General features: G+C 38.7%; 5 protein-coding genes and 1 long non-coding RNA gene across 11 annotated transcripts; 1 reads left to right on the forward strand and 5 right to left on the reverse strand.

Annotated features, from left to right (window-relative positions):
- Nucleotides 1-5862: 5862 nt before the first annotated feature.
- Nucleotides 5863-6381, reverse strand: LOC112199709 (F-box protein At3g56470-like). Its single transcript, XM_024340684.1, has one exon. The coding sequence runs from the start codon at nt 6379-6381 to the stop codon at nt 5863-5865; it is 519 nt and encodes a 172-aa protein (XP_024196452.1).
- A 578-nt stretch (nt 6382-6959) lies between these two features.
- Nucleotides 6960-12089, reverse strand: LOC112198449 (probable methyltransferase PMT5). Its single transcript, XM_024339576.2, has 10 exons — nt 11938-12089; nt 10658-11540; nt 10397-10532; nt 9914-10154; nt 9521-9752; nt 9197-9354; nt 8711-9014; nt 8293-8425; nt 7767-7974; nt 6960-7337 (listed from the first exon to the last, which is right to left on the reverse strand). The coding sequence occupies exons 2-9, from the start codon at nt 11167-11169 to the stop codon at nt 7825-7827; spliced, it is 1866 nt and encodes a 621-aa protein (XP_024195344.1). The 5' UTR covers nt 11170-11540; nt 11938-12089; the 3' UTR covers nt 6960-7337; nt 7767-7824.
- Nucleotides 12090-12884: 795 nt separating this feature from the next.
- Nucleotides 12885-14760, reverse strand: LOC112197456 (protein KTI12 homolog). Of its 2 annotated transcripts, none has more exons than XM_024338135.2 (2): nt 14605-14760; nt 12885-14178 (listed from the first exon to the last, which is right to left on the reverse strand). In XM_024338135.2, exon 2 carries the CDS (start codon nt 14080-14082, stop codon nt 13174-13176), a length of 909 nt encoding a protein of 302 aa, XP_024193903.1. In that variant the 5' UTR covers nt 14083-14178; nt 14605-14760; the 3' UTR covers nt 12885-13173. The 2 variants fall into 2 exon arrangements, with proteins under 2 accessions (XP_024193903.1, XP_024193904.1); XM_024338136.2 differs by having other exon boundaries at nt 12885-14181; nt 14605-14751.
- A 669-nt stretch (nt 14761-15429) lies between these two features.
- Nucleotides 15430-17267, forward strand: LOC112200278 (NAC domain-containing protein 41). 2 transcript variants are annotated; one of them, XM_040519176.1, is made up of 5 exons: nt 15430-15671; nt 15788-15801; nt 16041-16410; nt 16614-16921; nt 17004-17267. In XM_040519176.1, the coding sequence occupies exons 3-5, from the start codon at nt 16137-16139 to the stop codon at nt 17106-17108; spliced, it is 687 nt and encodes a 228-aa protein (XP_040375110.1). In that variant the 5' UTR covers nt 15430-15671; nt 15788-15801; nt 16041-16136; the 3' UTR covers nt 17109-17267. The 2 variants fall into 2 exon arrangements, with proteins under 2 accessions (XP_040375110.1, XP_024197075.1); XM_024341307.2 differs by lacking the exon at nt 15788-15801.
- On the reverse strand, nt 17223-20385 carry LOC112200277 (COBW domain-containing protein 1). Its single transcript, XM_024341306.2, has 9 exons — nt 20186-20385; nt 19851-20068; nt 19649-19763; nt 19175-19264; nt 18800-18973; nt 18588-18707; nt 18063-18173; nt 17584-17665; nt 17223-17492 (listed from the first exon to the last, which is right to left on the reverse strand). The coding sequence occupies exons 1-9, from the start codon at nt 20315-20317 to the stop codon at nt 17434-17436; spliced, it is 1101 nt and encodes a 366-aa protein (XP_024197074.1). The 5' UTR covers nt 20318-20385; the 3' UTR covers nt 17223-17433.
- Nucleotides 20386-21802: 1417 nt separating this feature from the next.
- Nucleotides 21803-24696, reverse strand: LOC112196108. Of its 4 annotated transcripts, none has more exons than XR_002934937.2 (4): nt 24342-24696; nt 24184-24245; nt 22535-24033; nt 21803-22169 (listed from the first exon to the last, which is right to left on the reverse strand). It is a non-coding gene; the product is annotated as an uncharacterized LOC112196108 (long non-coding RNA). The 4 variants fall into 4 exon arrangements; XR_005810192.1 differs by having other exon boundaries at nt 21803-22200; XR_002934935.2 differs by having other exon boundaries at nt 22427-24033.
- Nucleotides 24697-25429: the final 733 nt, after the last annotated feature.

The raw sequence follows: 25429 nt of genomic DNA on the forward strand, positions 1-25429 counted from the left end.
CTGTCTCTTCTATCTGACCTCCAAATTTCAGCCTTATTGGAGTGGTTTTGAGACCTGTACACCATTCGAAGTGGGAGCTGTTCAGCACGCTCATTCCTGTGCAGATCAGCCTGCTTGCACGCCCCGAAACATCTTGATCGGGACCTCAGATCAAAATCCTTCCTTCATCAAAATTGTTCATCTCTGTCTCTTCTATCTGACCTCCGAATTTCAGCCTTATCGGAGTTGTTTTGAGACGTTCACTATTCCGCCAAAAGCAAGCAGCACCTCCGGCCGAGCCTAACTTTTCCGGCTACTTCCGGACACTTTTCCAGCAACTTTTCAGGCGACTTTCCGGACACTTTTCCGGCAACTTTCCGACCATTTTCCTGCGACTTTTCGGCGATTTTTGGGCAACTTTTCGGTCATTTCCGACAATACTATTTCAAGGTATTCTTTACTAAAGGTTCCCGCTTTTGAGTTTTTATTTATTTTTTCTCCTCCTTTTTCTTTTTCGGGAACTTGCAATTAAAAAGCGGAATTATAGAAATTCACGCTAAACGAACTAAGAGCGTTCGTAATCTATGAACTAAGAGTGTTCATAATATTCGGACTAAGAGCGTCCGCAAGTATCAATTTATCAACTAAAAGCGGAATCGTGGGGATTCAAGCTAAACGGACTAAGAGCGTTCGTAATCTATGAACTAAGAGTGTTCATAATATTCGGACTAAGAGCGTCCGCAAACATCATTGTTTTGGTCTAATCCAAATATTTTTGGAAATTAATTTCTTGGTAGCATAGCTCGGAAATTTTATTATTTTAGTTTTTCGTGGAAGTTTAAACTCCGAAACTAATATATCTTCTCTTCCTACTTTTAGGATGTCGAATGAACCTAGACTCGACTATCCAATGCTTGACTCAACAAGCTCGGAATACCATGGCTGGGTAACCAACGTTGAGAACCATCTCACTGCAAAAGCTCTTCGCCTCAAAGCCATGCTGAGGTTCTGTAAAAAACCTCTCACAGAAGAAGAACTAATTGAGAAAACTCTCTCCACCTTCCCTGTCACAGCACTTGTGATATCAAAGCAATATCGCACTGAAGTCAATTGTGGACGAATTACGAGTTTAATGAAATCATCAATGTTATGTCAGTGGCTGAAAAGCACGACAACATCCTCGTAAAGAATTATAATTCATGGCCCATTAAGAACCAAGAGCGTTCGTGAGGCGAATTATAATGCACCCAAAAGAGGGTACAAGGAGCGGTTCCCTAATAACAGGGGATATGAAAGACGAATGGGTCCATATAAACCGCCCCAATAAAGGAAGGAAACCACAAACTTTAGAGCGGAAACACGTGGTGGAAACTCCACACGTGGGAGAGGTGGATATGGCAACACCATGGGCCGTGGAGGTTGCACTATGAGACATGATAGTAACAGCAACCCTACCAGGAAATATCCACAACGTGCACAACCTGCACCTCAAATAAAGGGAGATAACCACAATGACATATGTCATCGATGTGGATCAATTGAGCATTGGTTCAAGCAATGCCATACAAATACCCAAACTAGCTGCAAGCTACAAGGAGTATAGGCAATTGAGAGAGCAAGAAACCAATCTTGATGAAGATGAAGATGGTGAAGATGTCACTCTCACCACTGAGGACTTCAAAGCTGTAAATGAAGAGCACGAGGATGCCACAGACTTTGATTAGAATAGTCCTTTCTATTTTCCAATAAAACGGCAAATGTGCCTTAGTCAATAAATGACAATTGTATTGACTCTTTCTCATGTGGCGTACCCAAAGAAGTATGATGTCTAGGAAAGTAATTGAGATCGGGGTATTTAAGCGAGCCTCGCTCCACCAACATCTCTCTACTTCCCTGGTCATATTTCAATGGAATTACCAAACGGATTGAGCAATTACAATTTGTATAAATTTGATTTTATTTTGGAACAGACTTTGGAAACTTTGATGTAATCATTGGCTATTAATAAAGTATCGCATTATTATTCAATGTCATGGACATGTGTTAAATTTCGAACTTTATTACTTGAAAGATATAAGAGCCAATGATTTTTATGTGGAAACACATTGTAAGAATGGACAAGAGTTCCTTTGCATCGCCTCTAATGACTACGGACATAAACGAGTATTAGAGAAACTTATGTGTCGCTCTAGTGGGTTGCATGCAACCACTATTCGAGTCATTGAATCAAACCATGTCATAAGAGATGACTTATGGGATTCTGACACATATAGGCTTTGGCAAGACCGTTTGGGATATCCAGGTCGTGATATGATGTTCCGTATATTAAAGACTTCACGGACATCCATTCCTCAAAACGAAAAGAAGTACGAACCAAAGATTGGTCCAAAGAGCTCTATGAAATTACACTAGTGTACATGAGACGTGGAAAAGAAACTCCATCATAATTGATGATGTAGTTGCGCATTCTGTTGCACATGAGTTTGTTGAAACCGATGATATCGAACCACACTCCGTTGAAGCATGAATACCAACGTAGAGAAATTTAGCCTAAATGGAAAGATGCGATTCAGATCAAACGAAGAGGAAGGTTTTTGAGCCAGTGATGCCAACACCTCCTTACATAAAACCTATTGATTAATGGGTCTTCATTAGAAAGCGTGTTGAGAAAACGAGATGGCAATCTCGCCTTATGGCGCAAGGTTTCTCACAAAACGCACTGGAATTAACTACGATGAGACATATTCTCTCGTAATGGATGACATTACATCCACTACCCTGTCAGTTTGGTAGTTTCCAAATAACTGAACATGCAGCTTATAAATGTGGTCACTACGTATCTCTATGGGGATCGAGATACGAAATATACATGAAAGTTCATAGTGAAACTTTATTTACCCAAATCAAGTGGCTCTAGGCCACGGAGCGCGTTTGCAATAGAGTTGAAACGCTCACTTAAGTGACTACTTGATTGGGAAGGGATATGCCCGCGCATTTCCATAACAAGTTTCGGATTCTATCGCGGTTTTCATGTTGGACATGATCTTCATTAGAAGCCCTTAAAGAATTAAGGGAAACCGCTGAACACTTGAAATCCGAGTTTGAGATGAAGGATTTTTGGGGAACACGATTAAGCCTCGTTTTTTGAATTTGAGCACCGTGTTGATAGATGCTTAGGCATTTTGACAAGGTCAAGCCTTCAAGCACCCCATGATCATTCATAGTCTTGATCCTGAAAATGATCCTCTTCGTCTAAATGGATAATCGGACGAAGATGTGCTAGAGAGGCTGAGGTGCCTTACTCAAGTACAATAAAGCGCATTATTGTACTTAGCTCAATGCACAAGACTGGACATCTCACTTTGCCATGAACTGGTTAGCTAAAGGTATAGCTCTGCGCCAACGCGACGCCATTAGATTGGTGTAAAAGATATCTTTCGATAACTTGAGATGTACGATCGATATGGGCTTATTCTATCCCTATAGAAAGATGATGGATTCGGACCCATCACACACTAGAAACGCCGCCAAACGTTGGCCTGCGTTTTCTATCTCTACCCCAAAACGACATTAGTGTTTTGGAAGGTTATGCTGATATTGGGTATCTCTTGACCCATACAAAGGTCTTCCCAAACTGGTAAAGTGTTCACCATGGGTAAGATCGTGATATCTTGGAGGTCTACAGAATAGACCTTAGTCGCTATATCTTCGAACAATGCAGAGATTATTGCTCTTCACGAAGAAGATCGTGAATGTATATGTTACGCATGTTCGAACAGTTGTGGTTAATTTGAAGTCTACCACAGATGAGCCTACAAGCATTTAGGATAATGCTGCTTATTTTGAACAAATGAAGCATGACTACATCAAAAGCGACAACACCAAGCATAAATCAGCAAACAACTGACTCTCCTCAAAAGATCAATCAGAGGGGGAGATGTCTACATATATGGTCTCGAAACATGAAGAGTGTGTTGTGCTCTTTTTCCTTTCGACCGAGGTAATTTTTGTCCCACTGGGTTTTTGTTACTCGACAAGGTTTTTTTAATGAGGCAACAAGAGAAGCACCATGTTTGGGAGACACAATAAGGAGTCTAAATCAACGGAAGTTGAAATCAGGGGGAGTATCCAGAAGCATACTCACTTAACCATCGTGTACTCTTTTGTCCTTCGACCAGGATTATTTTGTCCCACTGGGTTTTGTTACCTGGCAAGGTTTTAACGAGGCACATCTTTAGCATGGTCGCCCCACTTATAATACATCCTGAAGATGTTTTGATTCAACATATATGCATTTGCTCATCTTTTCCCTTTGACCACGGGTTTTTCCCAATGGGTTTACCGGGCAAGGTTTTGGTGTAGCAACTCTAAATGCATCCCTCTCGTAGACATATATACTACCTACTTATGATGCTGATAAGAAGACTCCACTTATCTCCGAAGCTATGATATTGCATACTCCACACTCAACGCGCGTTGTGCTCTTTTTCTCCTTCAACCAAGGTTGTTTTTCCCACAGGGTCTTATTACTTGACAAGGTTTTTAACGAGGCAACTTCGAAGCGCACGGCCTAGACAATACTATTAACATGAAATATCCAAGGGGGAGTGTTGTAGTATATATGACTCATGTTGTAGTATGTATGAGTCATAGTATAAATGTCTATATCATGTATAAGATAGGTGCTTGAGTGTATAGATAGGTATAGTGACTTGTGTGACAAGCTTTATACCAAAGGGGAACTAGTATGGCAATCATCATCATCACAAGCCACAATGTGAAGCTACAAATGAAGATGAATCATCATCATCACAAGCCACAATGTGAAGCTACAAATGAAGATGCTATCAAGTTGTATTATTCTTTAAGCACTCACACTTCAAATGTATTCCTATAAATACCCTATTGTATGAGATGAATAAACACACATGAATTCTCATTCTCTCTGCAACATTACTCTCTCTCTCTCTCTGTTAATATGCTTGTCCTTAAACAACTATTTCTCATGAATTCTCAACTCGATCTCAACTATTTATTCTGGAACTAATTCAAAAGATTAAAACAAAATGACTTCCTTGTTTTCTTTCCTTTTTTTTTCCTTATCTGTTAGCTTATTGAACTTGCACGAACTCAGTGCTCTGCGTATAATTTCACATAATTTGGGAATATTTTTGAAAAAGAGTAGAGTAAAATATGAGAACCTAGCTTGTAACCAAACAAAAATATGAAAATCTAGCTACAGAAAAAAAATCAGTACAGCTTGAAAATGGAACTAGGAGCTAGCCGAGGCCCTTAAACGGTGGCGTAATCCAAAGTGCGCGTGGCTTTTCACCTTCTATAACTGCACAAGCGGTTCCAAACTCTACATCGAAAATTCTCATAACAAATTCTTTCGAATCTCCAGTGTAGTATATGGAATTTGGCTGGCACCCAGGAAACTTTGAAGCCGAAACAGAGACTGAATAATTTTTGCCAAGGAACAAAGCGTCATCTCCTATGGTTTTTACCTCAACATGCTTCACCATGCAACCATCTGTATCGCTGAACACCACCTTGTATACCCTGAATCCCTCTTCGAAAAGTACATTGCCGTCAAATTGCGCGACTCCTATTAAACATCTTTGTACGTGCCATAGGTGTCCCTTGGTTGATTCCACAAGATAGGCCTGATCCAAATCTCTAACGCGAGTCATGAATACCCGAACATCCAGTAATTCTGGAGGTCGAGGATGTGAAGAGTTGATAACACACTTGTGAACATTGATTGACACAATCGTTCCATGAATTGATACCGCGTAGATTTGGCTTTTATAAAATAGAACATCAGTAAGATGGTGATGTAGTGAGTCTAGTCTGATGCAATTCCAATCTTCCTGCCCTCCTTTAAGGAAAAGCCAAGTGTATCGAATTGTAGATTGCTATAACCATATAACTATTCGGATTCAAAGCAGGATCAGCAGATAGGATGACCTTTGAGACGTCCTCATTCAAATGAGGGAGATGAATGGGCGCCATTGCTTGTGCAAAAGGGTTCATGAGAGTTATGTCACGACTAATTTTGTCTACTATGGCCAACCAACCATGGCTAGAGCCACAAAACCTCTTACGTTTGTACGGAAGCTGAACATTTTTAATGTAGTTTTTTCCTTCGGAAACACTGTACAGCGTTTTTGAGGATCCGGCAGATATCATGAGCATAGGAAGTACCCTGTGCCAGCGCTGCGTTGTAAGATTATATTCTTTTGCAAGGGAATGCCATTCCTTGCAGACGAGAGCACAACGAACATGGTCAATGGGTTCCAACAACTTGTCCAGAATCAAAAAGAGAAGATCAGGCCATGCTGATAAGTAGCTACTAAAGGTAACTGCAGCGTATTTATTCAATTTATTTCGTCTGGTCATGTCTCGCCAGTGTTGCTCTTAGATGAGGGACAAGAAAATAAGAAGTGGCCGTTTTATAAAGGAAAAATTCAAACAGAATCCTATAAGAGCAAGGAATATAGGTAAACCTATAGCTGTTAGTTAAAGTCTATCTGGGAGAGGTATTCCCATTTCCCAAAAGGAGAAGACCAAGAGCTCCAAAGCTTCAATCTTCTACCTACCTGACTGTCAACAATTTGAATACTATCCAATGAGTGGTATTTTATGGAAACTATTTATATAACACATCAATAATCCAAGAGACGGAACGAAAAATCTGAAGCTCGAAGAACACGGTAAGCCATGATTTTAATTAACTGTGATTCTGATGCATCAAATGTGACAGATAAACATCAGTTTTAGTCTCTCACACACACACACACACACACACACATATATTCTGTGCAGGCATAAATGTGTACATATCCAAAAACACAGTTCTCTTTGTATTCTATGACTAATTAATTTGAGAAATATAAATCTGAACTTGGGAGTTCAAAAATGGGAATGATTGATTAATTAGTTATGCTCTGGTTGGTGTTTACATGAAAACATGCTGGTTTCTGGAAATTCAAGTAAAGAATGAAGTCAATAGATAAGAATTCTAGAGAGAATATCAGTACTCTTACACTTCGTGGACGTACCGACATTCTTTACTAAAGAGTATAAGGTTCTTACAAAAACGTGAAGTTCATTATCAAAATGAATATAAAAAAAAAAAAAAAAGATGAGAGAAAATGTAACAAAGAAAAAATATGGATGAATGAATTGCTACAAAGCCCTTAACAAAATTGAGTTGCAGCTACTTCTGTGCCAAACCTTCTAATCTACAGCTTCCACATGCTCCTAGTCCAGTGACTCCAGTCATGACCGATGAGCATCTTCAAGGTCCTTCGGATTCTGAGCATGTATATGTCTGTTGCCAAATTGATCATAATCTGATAAGGAACACAAAAACAGCATAGTTAAATTCCGAAAGACACCACCTTCTTTGCTTTGAAAGGATCTTAAACCCCCCTCTCTCATGTTCTGAAACTATGTCCACTAGGCAATGCAAAGACAGACCATTGCCCTCTAGTTCTTTGTTTGGGTGAACAGGGATGGGGTTGGGACTGGACAAAAATGTGTGTGTCTAGAGAAGCAAAGGAGAGATCACACCTATTCATTCATTTGACACTCACCAAGGATAGGAAAATAGATTAACCAGACCCCATATTACTCCTAACAAGTTGAGACTGGATGAAAGATACCTTCTAGTGTTCTAAACCTCCTATATCGTAGGACTGACAGCTTCATAATACAAAATCAGGTCATTGCACTGCATTTCGTTATCTGAAAATGAATTTTTGAAAGATGAGAGAAATTACCAGAGCTAAAAGAAAAATGTACATTTCCGCAATGATGAGACCTCCTGAAGTAAAACAATCATTTTTTCACAAATGGTTTTTGGCATACAAGTAGTCTCTGGTCACTGCCATTCTGAGGGTCAATCACCCTTGCTTCCCAACGTACTTGGGTAGCAAACATGCGTGCCATCTCTATAGCTCCCACTTTATCACAGAGAACAACCCAGCCCTGCAACCGGTCATAATCCATGTCTCAAAACGGTCAATTTCATCACATAACATAAGAAAGTTACAAACTTTTACATGAGTATATCACAAAATAAATTTTTTGAGGCCTAGAGGGAGATCACATGCCAAGATGGCAAACAATAATGAGGGAGTAATAAAGGGATTTGCAACAGTATCCAACTTACATAAATAAATCTCATTAAAAAATCAATCAATCTTAGGGTCAAAAAATGGAAAGGGAGATAACTGACTTCTCCGTCTACGAAATAATCTTGCAGTATAACTGTAAAAGGAAGAAGCAAAAAAAAAAAAAAACTACCTCAGGGCGCAGAATCCGGTCCATCTCCAAGAATAAGTCCATCATGCTGCACCTCTCTGAAGACAGGTGTGAGAGCAGCCCATTTGCATGCAGCAGATCATATGTTCGAGGATATGTTGGGAATGGTTCGCACCTGTACCAATAGATAGATCACTACCTCAAGAAACTTGGAGCAAATAAATACTGGATAGGAAGTGGAACAAAGTAGGATATCTAGAGCAGAAAGAAAATTTATATATATATATATATATTTTAACATTCAAGTTTGTCAACCTCGGTTCCAAGTGTTCTTTTTATTTGAATGTGGATTTTCGAACAGTATGGATAAACAAACAAACAACTAGATCAATTTAGCCTGAAAGAAGCTCCTAATTTCAAATTAGCCGGGTCTCCAAAAGACCTGAAACAAATAACTTACCAGTCATGCAAAACACCAGCAAAACCTTGATCTAGTATGAGAGGAAGTGTATAGGGAGCATTAACAGGCACAACATTCATCACCCAGACTGATTTCTTTTCCTCCAGAAAAGCAGCATTTAAACCCCCATAATGAGCACTCATGTCGAGCACATTGCGTATCATGTTGAAGGGAGGTAAAGGGTCTTCATCGCCTGGTCTCTTGGGGTGGTCAGAGAAAATCAAAGGGGTAAGCAAAGACCAATAGTTCTTTAGAGCTGATCTCCAAACCTGTAAGTCTTCAAAGAAATCATCAGGCTGAACTTCTGCAACAAAAAAAAAAAAGGGTATCAATATGCTGGCAGATAACCATGAAGTGGGAACAGAATTGAATGGTCTTAGCAGATCCAACAAACATAATGATACTAAGACATTCAGAAACAACCCCTTCCAGCGAAGAGAGACAGAGAAGTGAAGAAAAACAAATGTACGATGGAACAATACTTTCCATGAACTTCAAGCTTAGATGAGTTCCACTGGGAACTAGACCTATTTCGGATTGGAGTCCAGCGTTTGCTCATGGTCCCACTTATACACGATACTAGGGGCTTATAATATGACTGAACCTCATGCTCTTCTTGACAAAGTGGAATAGCACCCTGCTTGCTAAAATAATGAATAAGGAGAAAAGCATTAGCAAGATTGCATTCCAGTTGAAGAGAAAAATGCGAGGAGCTCTTCAACAACACTAAAGCTTTAAACAGTACTGAAATTTTAAATGTGAAACTAACGATTATTCTCAAAAGACCATAGATATTGTCACTATCCTTACCGAGATGTATAGCAATTAGAATCCACAGTTTTCTGCCAGATAAAAGTTTCATATTTTTGAGCCAAAAGAGTCCAACAGATTTTCTGGGTTAATTCTTCCATTAGTGAAGAGTCTGTAGCTATGCCCTCCTTCATAGTCGATGAACTTCCATATGGCTGGCTTGTGGGTGAGGTTAAAACAAAGTAACCTCCAGGCTTGAGTACCCGGTCAACTTCTAAAAGAAACATCCCATCTGATGCATGAATTAATTTAGGTTACACAAAAGAGTAATGGTATTCAAGAACCTCTAAGCTATTAGCAGGAGATAGAGAATGACAGTCAGACTCAGAAAGGATACTCGATCCAAAAGGAAGCATATAAATGCAAAAAACCATAACTACTCCCTAACATTACCTTTTTTGTCCCAAAGAATACCACATTGAGCACAATGAACCATTTCAAATGACAGAGATGGATATGGAAGTTGTCTTGTGATGAAGTTGCCGATCATTGCTGGAAGACCTCTCTCAAGGGCCAACTGAACTTGACTGCCAGTTGCCTCATATGCCGCAATACAAATAGCCATTAACTTTAGGGATACTAAATGAGCGCCAAAGCTACCAAAACCACAACCAATATCTAGTACTGTGTGAACCTGCAGTTTAACATAAAAATAGTTAAAAAATTTATAAAGCATCTGGTATCATATTATAAGCACCTGTAGTGATAGGCCAGGCTTTATATTAATCACATATAGGTAAAAGCATCAGCTGCATGCCTTTTCAGTTCCAACATACAACTTAATTTAGAATATAAGAAAACAATATTGGTATTAGTTCAATAAATTGTGGCCTCTTTTGAAATCTAATGGTTACATTAATTTCACTGTAATCTTACACCAGCTTGAGGAAATTCAGAGTCACTGCTCAAACCCAGCATCTCAGCAATTTGACGAGAATAATCCTTGACACCATCAAAAATCAAACCATCCTCAGAGTGGAAGGAAATTTGATTTTCTTCTAGTAACATCAACCTGCATAGTTTAGTGAGAAGTTAAAAAATGACTTTGCAGAGAAGTACAAACCAAAAGGGAGAAATAATGTCACAATTTGCATAGATGTTATGAATGTCTGTTATACAGCTTTAACTGTGAAGCACCTTTTGGTCATGCTTCCAGATGACAGAAATTGGTCTTTGGTTATCTTCACGTTTCCACTCCATATCACGTCCCTACCAGCTGGCCACCTCAGAGGGATCTTATAGTCCTTAGGGGGGCGAACTAGACACTGTTCTCTGTCTCTTGATACTTCACAATGCCGATCAAACTCCTCCCCATCTTTATACCCGGCTAAAAGATTTGCTGAAACATTGTAACAAGGCACAGAGTGTTCTTTATCTCTGCCACAAAGGCCAAGCTCTTTTTCTCTACTACCCCCCAGTGAGAGAGACCTCAGCTCCAAATAATCAACTGCCGCTTGCTCTTTTAGCCTCCTATAGTTTGTGTAGATGTCTGGTACTGAACTAGGGGTTAAAGAATCAAATGTACTTGAAGATGATGATCCCAACACTGCAATTAGTGCAAGTACACTCACGAGGCACAAGAGTAACCAGTTGAGGGGTGGTCTAGGGCCAAAAATGAGAGAGAGTTTACTCAACCAGGAGCTTCTCATGTCCAAAATCGTGCAACCCCGTCTTATCAATTCCAAAATAACCCCACTAGATAACCTTCAGTTTAAATCTCCAAGAAGACTGAAAACCATCATCTATCATCACACACAAGCTTCTATATATATATCACCATGAATCCGGATAATTCCTACAAGCACTGACACCGTGATCTCCACTTCTTCCCCAACAACATATACGAATCTTTGCTTTGTGATTGTTCATAAATTCATCCTGAGCCAAAGCCAGATAAGATCACAACTAAACACGATCCCAAACTCGATTATATAACCAAATTTTCAAACTTGAGCACCACCAATACTGCTAAATTCCCAAAGAAACAGACTTTTTTTACAAGTGATCAACCAAGTCCAACCTGCAAGAGAAGCCAAAGGTCCAACCAATCACAATCAATGTCCCAAATAAAAGTCAAGTCCAGATTGGTTGCACAGAAAAACTATTCTACAACTAATTCATAGCAGATTCCAATCACAAGACTCCAAATTTCCCACTTCATTTTTCCACAGCAACCAAACACAGAATGATAAGTACAACACCAAATGCAGCACTTTCCATTTTTACACACACACCAGTGAGAGAACCAAAATCCCAGATCTCAAAATGGGAAGAAAAATTTTGAACTCAGATCCAATCCAAAAGCAAACAAAATCACTATCAAACAAACAAACAAAAAAGCAATAAATCCAAATTGGATTCAATTCCAGCAAACTCATCCTGAAAATAAGGGGATTAGGGTTTTGGGAAATGCTTACCTGGTACTGGGTCGTTGGAGAGTGAGATTCAAAGCCCTCAAAAACAGAGAAAGACTCTAACTTTAATGTGAGTCCAAATTTATAGGAATTCTAGTTATTGTGAGTTTTTTGTGTTTCTGTTCGTGTTCTCAGGTTTATTTATATATATATATATATGTCCCTGTTGTCGAATGGTTAATCAGATCCAGAGGCTCGCGGATTTAGACAAAAACAATCATTAAAAAAATTTAATAATAGAATAACTAAAAACTCAATTAAAGGGAATCATTGTTATTTATTGTGTCTTGAACTTTAATTACTTTTGGTCTAAGCCATGACGTACGCCAACAACTAGCCTCACGATTCGGGTGTAAAATAAAAAAAAAGAATTGACGGCTGTGATTTAGCCGTCATTTTTATGTGATTAGCTTAACCCATCTCCAGTAATTAATTCCAAATGTGTACCATTTCAAGCATGTCATTGTCAAAAGGTTGAGACTTTCTTCTATTGCATGCATTCTCAGATTAGAGAAACAATAAATGTGGTTGGACCAACCTAGAATTATCAGAAATGAAAAACAATGAATTGGGTTGGTCTCAGCTGGTAGCTTCTAGCTTACCTTGAACCTCAAGATTGAAACTTTACCATCATTTTTTTTTTTTCTTTAATACATGGGGATTAATGATGATCCTGAATCCTGATTAGGAAATTATTAGTTAACAGTTGCTTTGCCAACTCTGCAGGTCCAGAGTAGGGCTGATAGAATATGAGCTGTGCCAATCATAGCCATAGCTTTATGGGCTTGATTGGCTTGATTGGTGGTCAAGACTCCTGTGCTGACCATGGGGCATGGCGAAAAGATGCCTCTCTTTTAATAGAAAATGGCATTAAATCCCCGGCTTTTTAAAGGTTTAATCAGCAACCACATTAAGTAAACAAAATCTATCTGTTCATGTACAAGGGAATATAAAGGAGAAGAATTCAAAATTCAGGACCATGCCATCAAATTGTTAAAGTAAGAAAACCCAACTAAGAATTCTAAGAGAGAAAAAATAAACAAGTTTTTAATAATACATGTAAGAATGATAGTACAGTGATAAGCAGGTGACATTTGTATAATGCCTGGCAAAACGCAGCGGCAATTCCCCATCAGTGCGGGAATGTTTTATCAGCACAAGAATCTGGCGCAACCTAGACCGGTATCAAAAACTGAAGGCACCTGCCAAAGACTATAACATTGACCTTGTTTATCTCGCTCACGCATTTGCCAGTTCCCTGTTCAAGTAATCAACAAACATCCTCTTTGCACTGTCTGCATCAGAAGGTGGCGGTCGCCCACTTAAACTCGTTTGCCCTGTCAATTTTATGAAAGTTCGCCGCAAGCTTCGAAGCTCTGGAAGGCCTACTGGTCTAGAAATATTGATAGGTGGTAACCCCTGACCAACAGAAACTCCATTTAAAGGTCCGCCAAGTGCCTGTGATTGTGCTTCCACAATTGCATTGGACACCTCCTGTGTAGCTCGGTCCAACTCATACAGAGAGTTTGCCTCAGAAAACCGTGTGTTCTGTGTTGCAATAGTTGGCTGCAAAGTTTTAACATCCCGTGTCTTTGAGTCTACCTTCTTTGTCAGATACGAAATCGCATCTAGAATGGCAGCAGAAGATGCTACTATACCTTCTCTATGTGGCCATAACTCAAACAAAGGGGAATCCCACCGATTTCTTCTATCTGGTGTCTCAAATCTCCTTACCAAATCTTCAAAAATCTTATCATCATAAGCATCTTCTCCCTTCTCCCTGCGCTCCTCATTCCATTTTCTACAATGGGTTTCATCAGCATCACAATATACCACACAATACCTTATTCCTGCAGCACGAGCCAAACACCACAGCTCGTACCTATAACCCTTGATGCTATTCAAAGAATCTACAATTATGATACTGTCTCTTGACACCGATCTATCAACTTCAGATCTCAGCACCCCTCTTAAATTCTTCTCCGCAGGCATATTGGCATAGCTCTGATTGCGGTCAAGATGAAAGGAAGTTTCATCAATAACCCTGACAGTATGATTCGACCCGGATTCTTTGAGAGCCTCAGCTAGGCAGACGGCAGCCATTGACTTCCCACTGCAGGGTTGCCCACAAATCACAACTAATGCCATCGCAAGGAAAAAACCAGCTTCTTTAAGAGAATGAGTCCGACAACGTCCAACCCAAAGTCAATGCCAACTTCTGATTCAGTAGTGATACTACAGTAGCTGCTAGTATACATAGAGTGTAACCCATCAGCATAAAGACACAGTTAGTGACTATAAGGGTGTTTATGAACTTGTTATATTAAATCCCCAATCAAAATTCCTAGTCTAAATATCAAAACTACAAATCAAATCTGAATTAGGTGTCGATCATAATCAAATAAAAAAGATTAACATTGTAGTGAAAACCAAATGTAGAGGCTTTCATTCTACAATCTCACAAAAGATGGATTTTTTCAACTGAGAATCTTCAATATTACTGATTTGAGAACCCTAATTAGTGATTAGAGCAATCATATAGGAACTCCGAGAAACTAGAGAACGATTAAATTAACAGAATCAAACCCAGAATCAGAAATTGGTTAATGAAATTTGAATGCATAAGTAGGGAAATTGAAGATAATGAAGCAGGCGAAGCCTGAGACGAACCTGTTCTCGGTGGTTTTAGCTGAAACTGGGAGAAGCTCAAAGATCCCAAGATTGATACTTCGCTTTGAAAATTGAAATTGGGGAGACTCAGAGGTTTTGCTCAAGGAGAAAGAGGGAAAAGGGTTTCAGGCTACTTGAAACGACGTCGGGCCTTTAAAGACGAGGGATTTATTCGCAATTCGTGAAAGTTCTTTGCTATAGTTGTAAAAAAATGAGAAAAATGTAAAATATAAGAATAGAGACTTCAAAGGTTTTGACATTCCAAAGTTTTTTCAGTCTAACTTGTGCACATGATTTTGCCGCGTACAATATACAAACTCATTTTATATTTAGTGTTTTTAGTGCATGACATATTAAATATAAACAAGAACATACGATATATTAACTCATTTTATATTTGATATTTTTAGTGTGTGACGCATGAAATATAAACACGAACGTACATGACTTGTTTAGCACAATATTAAAGATGAGGAACTCGATTATGTCATTTGATCGAGCAACCTTGACAATAATATTCTATTTTATTGCTTATGCAAAATAGAAATAGAGTAGAGTAATAAGCTGATATCAAAATCTTACAACAAGCGTGACGAGAAAGAACCAAGCGAGCGTCTTTGGAGTTAGTCCAAGTAATGAGGAGGGTGGGGGAATATGGCTAGAGAAGGAGGAAAAATCAAACAAACTAGGAATCAGAACATGAGAATCTGACTTTAATATAAAGTGAAATACATTTGAGAAATATCAGTATCAACTTATTATGATAATAATTATAAAAATGACGTATATACAAACGAAACAGGAATATAACTCTATCGAGAATTGCTACCCTAATCAGAAAACTGAAAACCATACCCATACCCAAATTTCTTCTCCTCCACCCAAATAGCTCAAATTTTGGAACGTGCCGTTTCAGTTTGCCCCGCTCCATTTACTTGAGCATCAAGACGGGACACAATTAATGAAAGATATTGCGGTCGATTCTTTTTTGCTCAAAAATGGATAGAGGAACAACCTAGACATACACAAGAGTTTCAACCGCCATACGTCTCTTCATCTCAGCCCCGGTGAGTTTCTTCATTCCACGATCATCGTTTTTGTTCTTCCTCTCTGTCTCTTAGATTTGAACTTGGATCTGATACATATAGTTTATTGATCTGAGTAACTGGTCGTGTATATACAGGTCGGTGTATAAAGGTAATGTTTGAATCTAATTAGTCTGTAATAGAAGCCTGGATCCGCAAGGCTCTGATATAATCCAGAACCATAAGAAGTTGTAGAATACAACTGGTTCCTGCTAATCGTACAAAGCCTTCGTTCTCCCATTTTGGGTTCCTTTATATATAGATATGTAATTACATACCTATAAGGTGACTTTAACGAAGGTGAAGAAGCATTGTATGACTCCCTTTTCTTTGCCTCTTCTATATATGCAGGCTTGCAACATCACAGGCTCTCCACAAAGTCGGTCACAAAGGAAGAAACGTACACTTTTATCTCATAAACTCATTTAAAAGTCTTTACGTGACCAAATGTTGAGTTGGGTTTTCATCATTGTGTTCATGGCATTCTCTCCCTCGGCTTCCAAGAAGAAAGGAGACTTCGATCTGTTGAAGTGTTCAAAAGTTGATGTTGGGAAGAAAGAAAAAGAGCTGAAGTTACCTACAGGCTATAGGTTTTCTCCGGACGATGATGAGTTAGTTCTGTTTTACTTGGTTAACAAAATTCTAGGTCGTACACTACCCATAACTGATGTTATCAAAGAGATCGATTTATATGAGAATGATCCGGATCAGCTGCCTCTAGGTAAATTTCAAATTCTCATTCCCAGTCACTAACATAATGATTTTCAAGCAACTGTCTGTGTCGTTTTGATTTTTGAAGTAACTGATCTTTTCGTTTGAAACAAAACTGTTCAATTTAATACTCGTAGCTATGAACTTTTTTATGCGGCCAGATTTTTCTTTTTTGGTCACTGCCTAGTAATTTGATACCTATTTGAATCGCAGATGATTACAGACATGGTACCAAGTGCAACGAAGCCTATTATTTCACCAATGTTGAACAAATTTACAGTAGCGAAGGGAAGGTCACCAAGAGAACCACAAAGGGTGGTTACTGGAAGGTAACTAGTGAGGGGAAACAGGTTATATATGGAGACGACAAAGTAGTTGTTGGGTTTAAAACCTCTATGTTATTCAATAAAGGACATGTTCCAGCACCAAAAGGGAGCATAAGTTCCTTTGTCATGCATGAGTACAGAGTTAATCCCAGCATAGTTCCTGTTGATGTGCTGAATGACAGCATAAGGGCAAAGGTTAGCGCAACAAACTGCGTATCTTTTCAACTGTGAATATCTAATTTGTTTGGTTGGTAAGAACCTATTTTCTTTGTTACAGATTGAGAGATTTGTGGTATGCAAAATTGTAAGCAAAGAGGCTCGTCCTGCATATAAACTTCCGCCAGAACTGCTTAGCCATGGAGAAGATGCAAAATCAAATTGATATGGCAGAATTAGTGTATGCTGGCTTTATATTAGGACCAATTTTGGCACAGTTAGTCCTGGTTTTAAGTTTCTGAGTCTTGATGTAAAGCAAGTTGCTTAGTCTTTTTCGATAGACAGAAAAATAAATGAGTCCATATACTATATACTTTTATCACCATACACATACATATGGATTGCGCGGACGAAGTTTTTAATTGAAATACTTGATTTTGCACTGCAGTCAAAATTTGGAATCAACACAGCCTCCATTCAACCAAGTCACCATTGATGGTTTATTTGTAACCTCAAGCAGAAAGTATCAATTTGCAATTGTGAATTGAAAATCAACAAACTATGCATGCTCTAAACGACTCAGTAAGAATATTCTCGTTTAGATTATGCCCTGCAGGTCAAAAAGCAAAGGAACATATCAATAAACTAAAATGCAGCTGTTTGTGGAAACTTAGCGTGAGCGGAGAGCAGAGCTCTTTTACCTATAAACACTATCTTGTTCATCTGATTTTCTTCCTTTCGCCAATCACGAGTTGGCACAACCTCATATATTTCCCTCACTGCCTGCCAAACATTGATGAAAAAACAGGCACAGATTTAAGTGAATCTCAGCATAGACTTGGATCTTCCAAAAGAAGACTGGAAGACTAAATAAATAGAATTAGTGTCTAAGGTGTCGATAATTAGAGACATCATATAGCCTAGATGTGTCCCTCGTGGCATAACTGATATCAAAACTCAGGTCAAGAGATTTGGGCACCTTGCTATTGATTGGTCTTATCATGCCATAATGATTCAACCTCTTAACATGCTTCTTCAAAGTCATTCAAAGGCAAGTAATTATGTTTTCTATGGACTATCATCACTCTTGATCAGTCAAAAACTTTGGAGGCACCCAACTAGAGCATTAAGTGCTCTACCCCTAGAATATTGCAGCATAAGTTATAACATTAAACAATACCTGCAAAGTATGTAATTGGTTTGAACTGTGAACACTCAAAACCCCTTTGCAGCGATACACATCCATGCCATATTTCTTTTCCCAAAGAATCTCCTCGAGCCATAAGCGGACCTTGAGAAACAAGATCATCAGACATAATAGGCTGACATATATGATTATCAAAAAGCTACAGCAATGAGACATTATAGACAGCTTTTGTAATGTGCATTTGCATCCCGTATGTATAAGGTAAGTGACACATTTCTTAGATATGCCATCCACTTTTGCAGTTTTAGCCGCTGAAATCCATATGTGATACTGTTGGTTCTGTCTGCCTAGTGTACCCTTACTTTATGCACAACCCTTACTTTATGCACAACTGATCTCAACAACTTATGAAATACACTTTTTCAGGTAAATGATTCAACTAGCAATGATGTCTACACTTCTAGATGTGATGAATGGTAACTTTCTGAAAAGTTGTTAATACAGGACCAACTAGTTAATAGTAATTTATTTCAAACAATTCATATTATAACTGTTTACCTTTTCAAGATCAACCTTCTGTTGCTCACTAATACATAAGGTTCGCACACCACTATCATGGAGATCCCGTGTAGATAAAGTACGACTTTCTTCCAATAATGATTCTAAATGAACAGCATGCTGAAAAGGAAAAAGTTGACTATTGTTATTAAATTACATCTCAGCATGAACTAAAACAATAATAAACACAGATAGAGATATGCCTCACTAACCGTAGCATCATAGGCCTGACAGTCCAATATCTTAGACAAGTCAACTTGACAATGAACAGAACGGATGATACAAGCAAGCGAATTAATACTATGAATCTCCTTCTCGAGTTCCTCCAGATAATCTTTAGAACCCTCTGGAGAAACCAAATCAACCTTGTTAAGTATTACAACATCCTACAACAAACAGCCAAACTCATAAGATATGAAGTACAAGAGCTCAACAGTACAGCATGGTTAATAAGCGAAATCAAATTTCACAAGCAAAATGGACAGGAGTCACAGGACATATACACACCAATGCAGATAAAATGATAAAGGTAAAACTACTTTATTTTTCATTATAAGTAAGTCATGAGTAAAATAACGTGACAATACCGCAAATGCAATCTGCAGATATGCTTCAGGAAATGAGGATGAACCTTTATTCTCGCTCAGCTGAAAAAGGAGGTTCTTGGCATCCACAACCTGTAAATACATTGGGGTAACTTAGTAACAAATTAAAGAAAAAAATCGAACCACTCTAAAGAAAAGACAGAAATACTAGCTCAGTTCTTATGCAATACATGAAACAGTAGAAACCAACAGTACATAACTAACGTATCATGGGTATTGGGTACTAACACTTGATGCTGCCAAGTAAGCATTTAGCAAGACAGGTTCTTAAATTCAAATGGTACTGTGAATATATAGCTCCAAACTAATAACCAATGGTTAGAACTTCAATTTCATGATGCGTCCCAAAAGGCCATAACAAACTTGAATAGCAACATACTATCAAACACCAAGCATCAATTAGATAAACAAGTAGCACATTGAATTCCAACATCAATTCAAAATCTCAGTACTCACAGTGATAATCGAATCGAGCTTGACAGTCGATTCCAACTGATCATCCAACCACAGAACCGAAGCAAGTGGAGCAGGGTTAGCCAACCCAGTAGTCTCCAACAATATATGATCAAGTCTACAACCAAACAATCAACATATCATCATCATCACCATAATAAACACTTTCAAACAAAAACCCAAAAACCCATTATAAACCTCAAACCTTTCTTTTCTCTGCACAAGTTGCTCTAGTGCTTGCACCAAACTGTGCTTCACAGTGCAACATATACACCCATTTGCCAACTCAACCCACTCTTCCACAAGAGCACCACCATCTCCTTCGTTTATCATTGCCCTCTCAACCCCAATTTCCTCACCAAACTCGTTTAATATCACAGCAATTTTCTTCCCATGTTGGGTGTTTAATATATGATTAACCAGCTGAATACCAAAAGTCCAAAACCAATAAAGCAAAGCATAATCAAAGCTCTTATCTTTCTCTAAAAAGAAGATAAATTTGAATAAAAGATTTGAGCTTTACAAAGAAACTGAGCTTACAGTGGATTTGCCTGAACCCAGATAACCAGTGATGACGGTGACGCCGACGGGAGCGTCGACTTCATCGGGTCCACTTGAAAAGGGTTGGTCGATTTCAACGGCGAGAGGTGGAGCTTCTTCTTCGTCCTCCATTTTTGTGAGAGCTGCAAACAATTTACGACCGGGGGTTTAAAGGTTTTAGTTTTACCTTAATAGATAGAGAGAACGGCTCCCTTAAAAAAAGCGAAATTTTAAATACACACTTCTAATTAAGTAATACTAGCCTTCCTGCACGCGCCTTGCGCGTGCGGAAGATCTGCCCTCGCGCGTGCGAAGGGTCTTTTCTATTGTTTACATGTATTTAATTTTGTTACAATTTATACATTGATACTTGACTTCGTTAATTTTGATTAAAAAAAAAATCTGCTTGATATCTGCATACAATTTTCTTATTTACTGTATTACTTGTTCTACTTAATATGTGCTTATTTTAGTTTTTTTCTTTAATAGCTTGTGCAGAAGGGCCACGCTCATTCATTCATAAATCTTTCTTATCTACCATATTACTCGTTTCAAATTAATACATGCTTATTTTAGTTTCTTTCCTCAATAGATAATAAACAGCCTTTGTTATTATAGATAGGGGGGTGAAATTTGCACCCCCAAATTTACAAACCACACCCCATTTTATTTTTTTAATAATATTTCTTATCATCTCTTTTGCCACTACCTAAAACACCCTCCCCCCTCTCTCTCCCCCCTTCTCTTCCAGACCACCACCAAGGTCCTCTCTCTCTCTCTCTCTTCTTCCGGATCTTCATGAGCTCGGAGTCGGACGCGGAAATAGGCGACCGGCAGAACGGGCAGGTCTGCTGGGAGTGGAGCCACGTGTCGATGCACGATACGTGGAAGGCGTGACAGCAGAGAGGGAGTAGCCGGAGTTGGTCGTCGTGCTCGAACTTGGAGAGGCAGACAGCACAGTCGGCGGCGACGACCGCAGTGGAGGAGGCTCGGCGGTGCTTGATGGAGAAGACCGGGAGCGAGGCGACCGGATTGGCGGTGGCAGCGGATTCGGCCGGAGATACTCGGGCGTGGGCGTCGTCGCCGGAAGAGGGAGTGACATGGCGGAGGAAGCGGTTGTTGGATTTGGCAGAGGGAGAATGAGGCGACGATGGTGACGACGACGATGATGATGAGAATGCTCGGACTTAAGGTTTTCACGGTCAATGAGCGGTTGTTGTGAGGTGGTGGAGGTTGATAATGGCGGTGGCGGCGGAGTTCTTGGTGAAGATCTGGAAGATCGGCTTCAGAATGCCAGCGTTCCTGTTGACGTTTCTCTTGGGCTTGACCGCATCGGCGTCTGCTTTGGGCTTCGCCTTCGCCTTCGATTTGGGTGCGGCGGCGGCGACCTTGACGGCGGTTCCAGCAGTGGATGTGGAGGACTTGGCCGGCAGTGGGAAGAAGAACAGGGACCTTGGTGGTAGTCTGGAAGAGAGAGAGGGGGAGGGTGTTTTAGGAAGCGGCAAAAGAGATGATAAGAAATATTATTAAAAAAATAAAATGGGGTGTGGTTTGTAAATTTAGGGGTGCAAATTTCACCCCCCTATAGATATTGTGTTTGTCAACCGCAAGTGTATAGAAGCTTATCTTGTCAAATATTATAATATTTTGCAAAATATTTACATAGAAACATCAACTTGTCTATGACGTACATTTTTTTTTTCATTTACCTATTTTGTTTATAGACCACTTATAAGATAGTACAATATGAAATGCCACACCTCCAATGTCTCTGTCCAACTCAAAAGTACAACCATAATCCATGTATCTTAAATACAAACTAATGCTCAATCTCTACTAAAAAGGATATCAGCAAGAGAGATCGCCAGTTGCCTTGTATCTACTGCAGTTCAACCTTGATGGTTGTTACTCTCCTCTACTCGATCAGTTACAAACAATTCAACATTACTGGGCAAGAGCTTGCACATTCCAGATCCTCTTGTTGCTGCATTACAATTTAAGCAGAAGTATTCTCACTAATGAAAATGCAAAAAAAAAAAAGGAAGAAGAAGAAGTAAATGATAGCAAATCCCAACTACACTTAATCAAACAACCAAAAATAATGCAATATACTTATTGCTAATATCCTAAGGTTCGAACTGTTTTATCGCACCATCTATCAAGTTTGTCTCTAAAGTATGAACCATACATTCTGATTGAAAGTTTGAAACAACAAATTCAAACACAAAAAGGAACACGCACCCAACAAAATTCCTTTCCAACACATCCCCCACATTTAAACCGAGAAACATCCTTGTGCGGTAATATTTGAATGCTTGAATCAATAAGATGAACTAAGACTAAAAAGACCTGTATGGTGAAGATCCTATCTTCGAACTGCACTTCTTTCGTCAAGAAATCGGCTCCAGTAGTCACCTCTTATTGATTGCTGAACTTTTTATTAACATATCTATACGAATTATGGTCAAGAAAAAGAAAAATTGTTCTATCTAAACAACATAACACAATACCTTTGAAATTAAACAGCTAATCACTAAAACAAACCGATTCATCAAAGAAGTCTTCTCAACCCTGTGAAACACACTATTTGCACACAAACAAACTAATAGACAAATAAAAGCCTAATGACTACCATGTAAAACGCAGAGTCATTCGGAAGAGCAAAGATTCACCATCTACCAGGAAAGATAGAAATATCAATCTCGCAAGCAATTAGCTAATAGAACATCTGTTTCCCCTTCAATGAAGACCAAAGAAAGTAACAAAAACGAACATCTCTTCTGATCTTGAAACTGACCAAATAATAGAGACGTGCAACATAACTTTCACTTTGATCCTGTTAAAACGAAAAATACGGAAACAAATATTTAAGTTGTTAAAACATCAAGGTTTTTTCTGTAATTATCTTCCTTCTAAATGGATTGAAAATCAAAGAGAAAATGAAAAAATAATGATGGATTGCAGGTCGAAAGAGAAAAAGAAAAAATTATGATCGAGAAGTAGGACTAAGAGTTGACATATTGAACAACTAACCCAAAAGAACTAATTGCAATTACCTGCACCAAGAAAGCAACAACATTTAAAAAGCACAAACTCGCAAGATTGAATATATGTTTTCTATTCATTGAAGCAAGGAATGAAATGTTTTCTCACCACTTAAACACTACAAACATAATTCTGTAAACTGTTCATCCAAAAAAAAAAAACATAATTCTGTAAAACTTCTGCATTTGTTTTATTCATACCATCAGTTGCCTACTCTCTGCAAGAAGAAACAGAAAATCAAAGTATGAATTTTGAACCGTTTCAAGCAAATTACTTAACCATTGACAAAGAATATTGATTAACCAAAAACTAAATCAGCAAGGCTCACACATAAGTGCAATCTATGCTAGAGCAGATCGAATTGCAATCAAGTGCAGAATTGCAATCTATATATCCAAAGAACAATTGGCAAGTTATACCGGAATTTGAAATTTTGAACCGAATAATGATGGTTGATATTGTTCTTTTCCTTTCTGTTTGATTTTCCGCTTTTCGTCTTTATGGACTGCGTTTCTCCTTTTATTTAATCTGTATCTGGCAATTGAATCCAGATACAATTGGCAGCGGATATAATGTATGAAAAGGCCTAACAACGGTCATCAATGAAAAGCATCTCCCATTCATACCTGATCAATAGAGAAACATAGTTTTGTTTGGTTCATTTGCTTCTTCCCCCCCCCCCAAATTGCATACCAATTGATTACTTGAAGAAATAAGAACATAGGAGACAGAAACAGTACCTGGAACCAACATTAGCAGACATCATTTTCTCACAATGTTCAGAAATCTCCCATTTAATTCACCTACAACAATTGAAAGAAAACCAAGCGGTAACCACCAAAAAAAAAAAGAAGGGTAAATCCCAATTGAGCGAACAGTTCATGAGCAGCAATTGGTTACTATGATCAACTGAAAACGTGAAACCAAGAATGAATGAAATGACCAAACCATACCTGTAACCAAAGTTTTCCGATTCCTTCAAGATATATAGAAACTACCCAAGTATGCAAAGTCCCTTGAAAATTCAAAGACATTCCCCAAAAAACAGTTCAATGTAAGAGTAAGAAATCAAAATCGAAAACCATAGAAACAAAGATAAAGTTAATAATACCTCCAAACTCTTTGAAGGCATTAAGCTTGATTTATTAAACCCAGATAGAATCGTTGGCGAGAGGTTTGTTCAGAAACGTGAATCTGCAACCGATTTTGATACTAATCTTTCCCTCACTCTGGGTTTGAGTTTGCTCTGCTTCTCTTCCCGTGTGAGTTTTCTCTTTTCAATCAAATGAATTGTAAACTGAGAGACGGGTGAATAGCGATGAGGCCATATCTACTCCGATCATCTCCCACGATGTCTCCAGTCTCCGATCGTGCTCCCTGACGGTTACCCTTTTATCTGGTGATGGCGTGCTCTCCAATCGTGCTAACCGCGGGCTACCGTTTTTTATTTTTTTCCAATCACACGATTTCATATTTATAATTTTTCATTGGTTTTTTTTGTATTTACGTGGCTATCCCTGTTTCATATTTTACACTCAAGTTGAACTGTTATCTATACCGGGGATAATTTTGGCAGTTCACTTTTTGGTGAAGCCTTTGACACCAAAACAGGCGCTTGGCTTTCTAATAGTAGAGATAAATTCCTATTATTTTATATTTTAAATTAAATTTTATAGACATCTATATATTAGAAGAAGAAAAAAATGATTTTTGTCTATTTACCCCGTTTTTAGAGACTTGATCATATATATATTAAGTTTTTTTAATTCTCTCTTACCCAAAACACTCTAAGGAGATCTTCTCTAATATCCCATTAAGATTTTTTGTTTTTGTTTTTTAATTTTGTTTTAATACCATTTTACCCTCACCCTTTTATTACTTAGAGAGAGAGAGAGAGAGAGAGAAACCATAGGAGACTTTGCCGGAGCCCGTCACCGGTCGCAGGAATCCGGTCACCGGTCGCCGAATTCTGTCACCGTTCACCGAAAAGGTTTACTACCCCAATAGACATCTATTGCCCCCCAATAGAGGGGTAATAGACGTCTATTACCCCTCACAGCCATCTATTGCCCCCCAATAGATGTCTATCAGCCCTGTATTGCGCTCCAATAAACGTCTATCGGCCCTGTATTGCCCTCCAATAGATGTCTATTGGGGGGCAATAGACGTTTATTGTCCTCCAATAGAACTTTCAGTTGC

The sequence above is a fragment of the Rosa chinensis genome, chromosome 4 (assembly GCF_002994745.2).
Source record: "Rosa chinensis cultivar Old Blush chromosome 4, RchiOBHm-V2, whole genome shotgun sequence".
NCBI lineage: Eukaryota > Viridiplantae > Streptophyta > Magnoliopsida > Rosales > Rosaceae > Rosa > Rosa chinensis.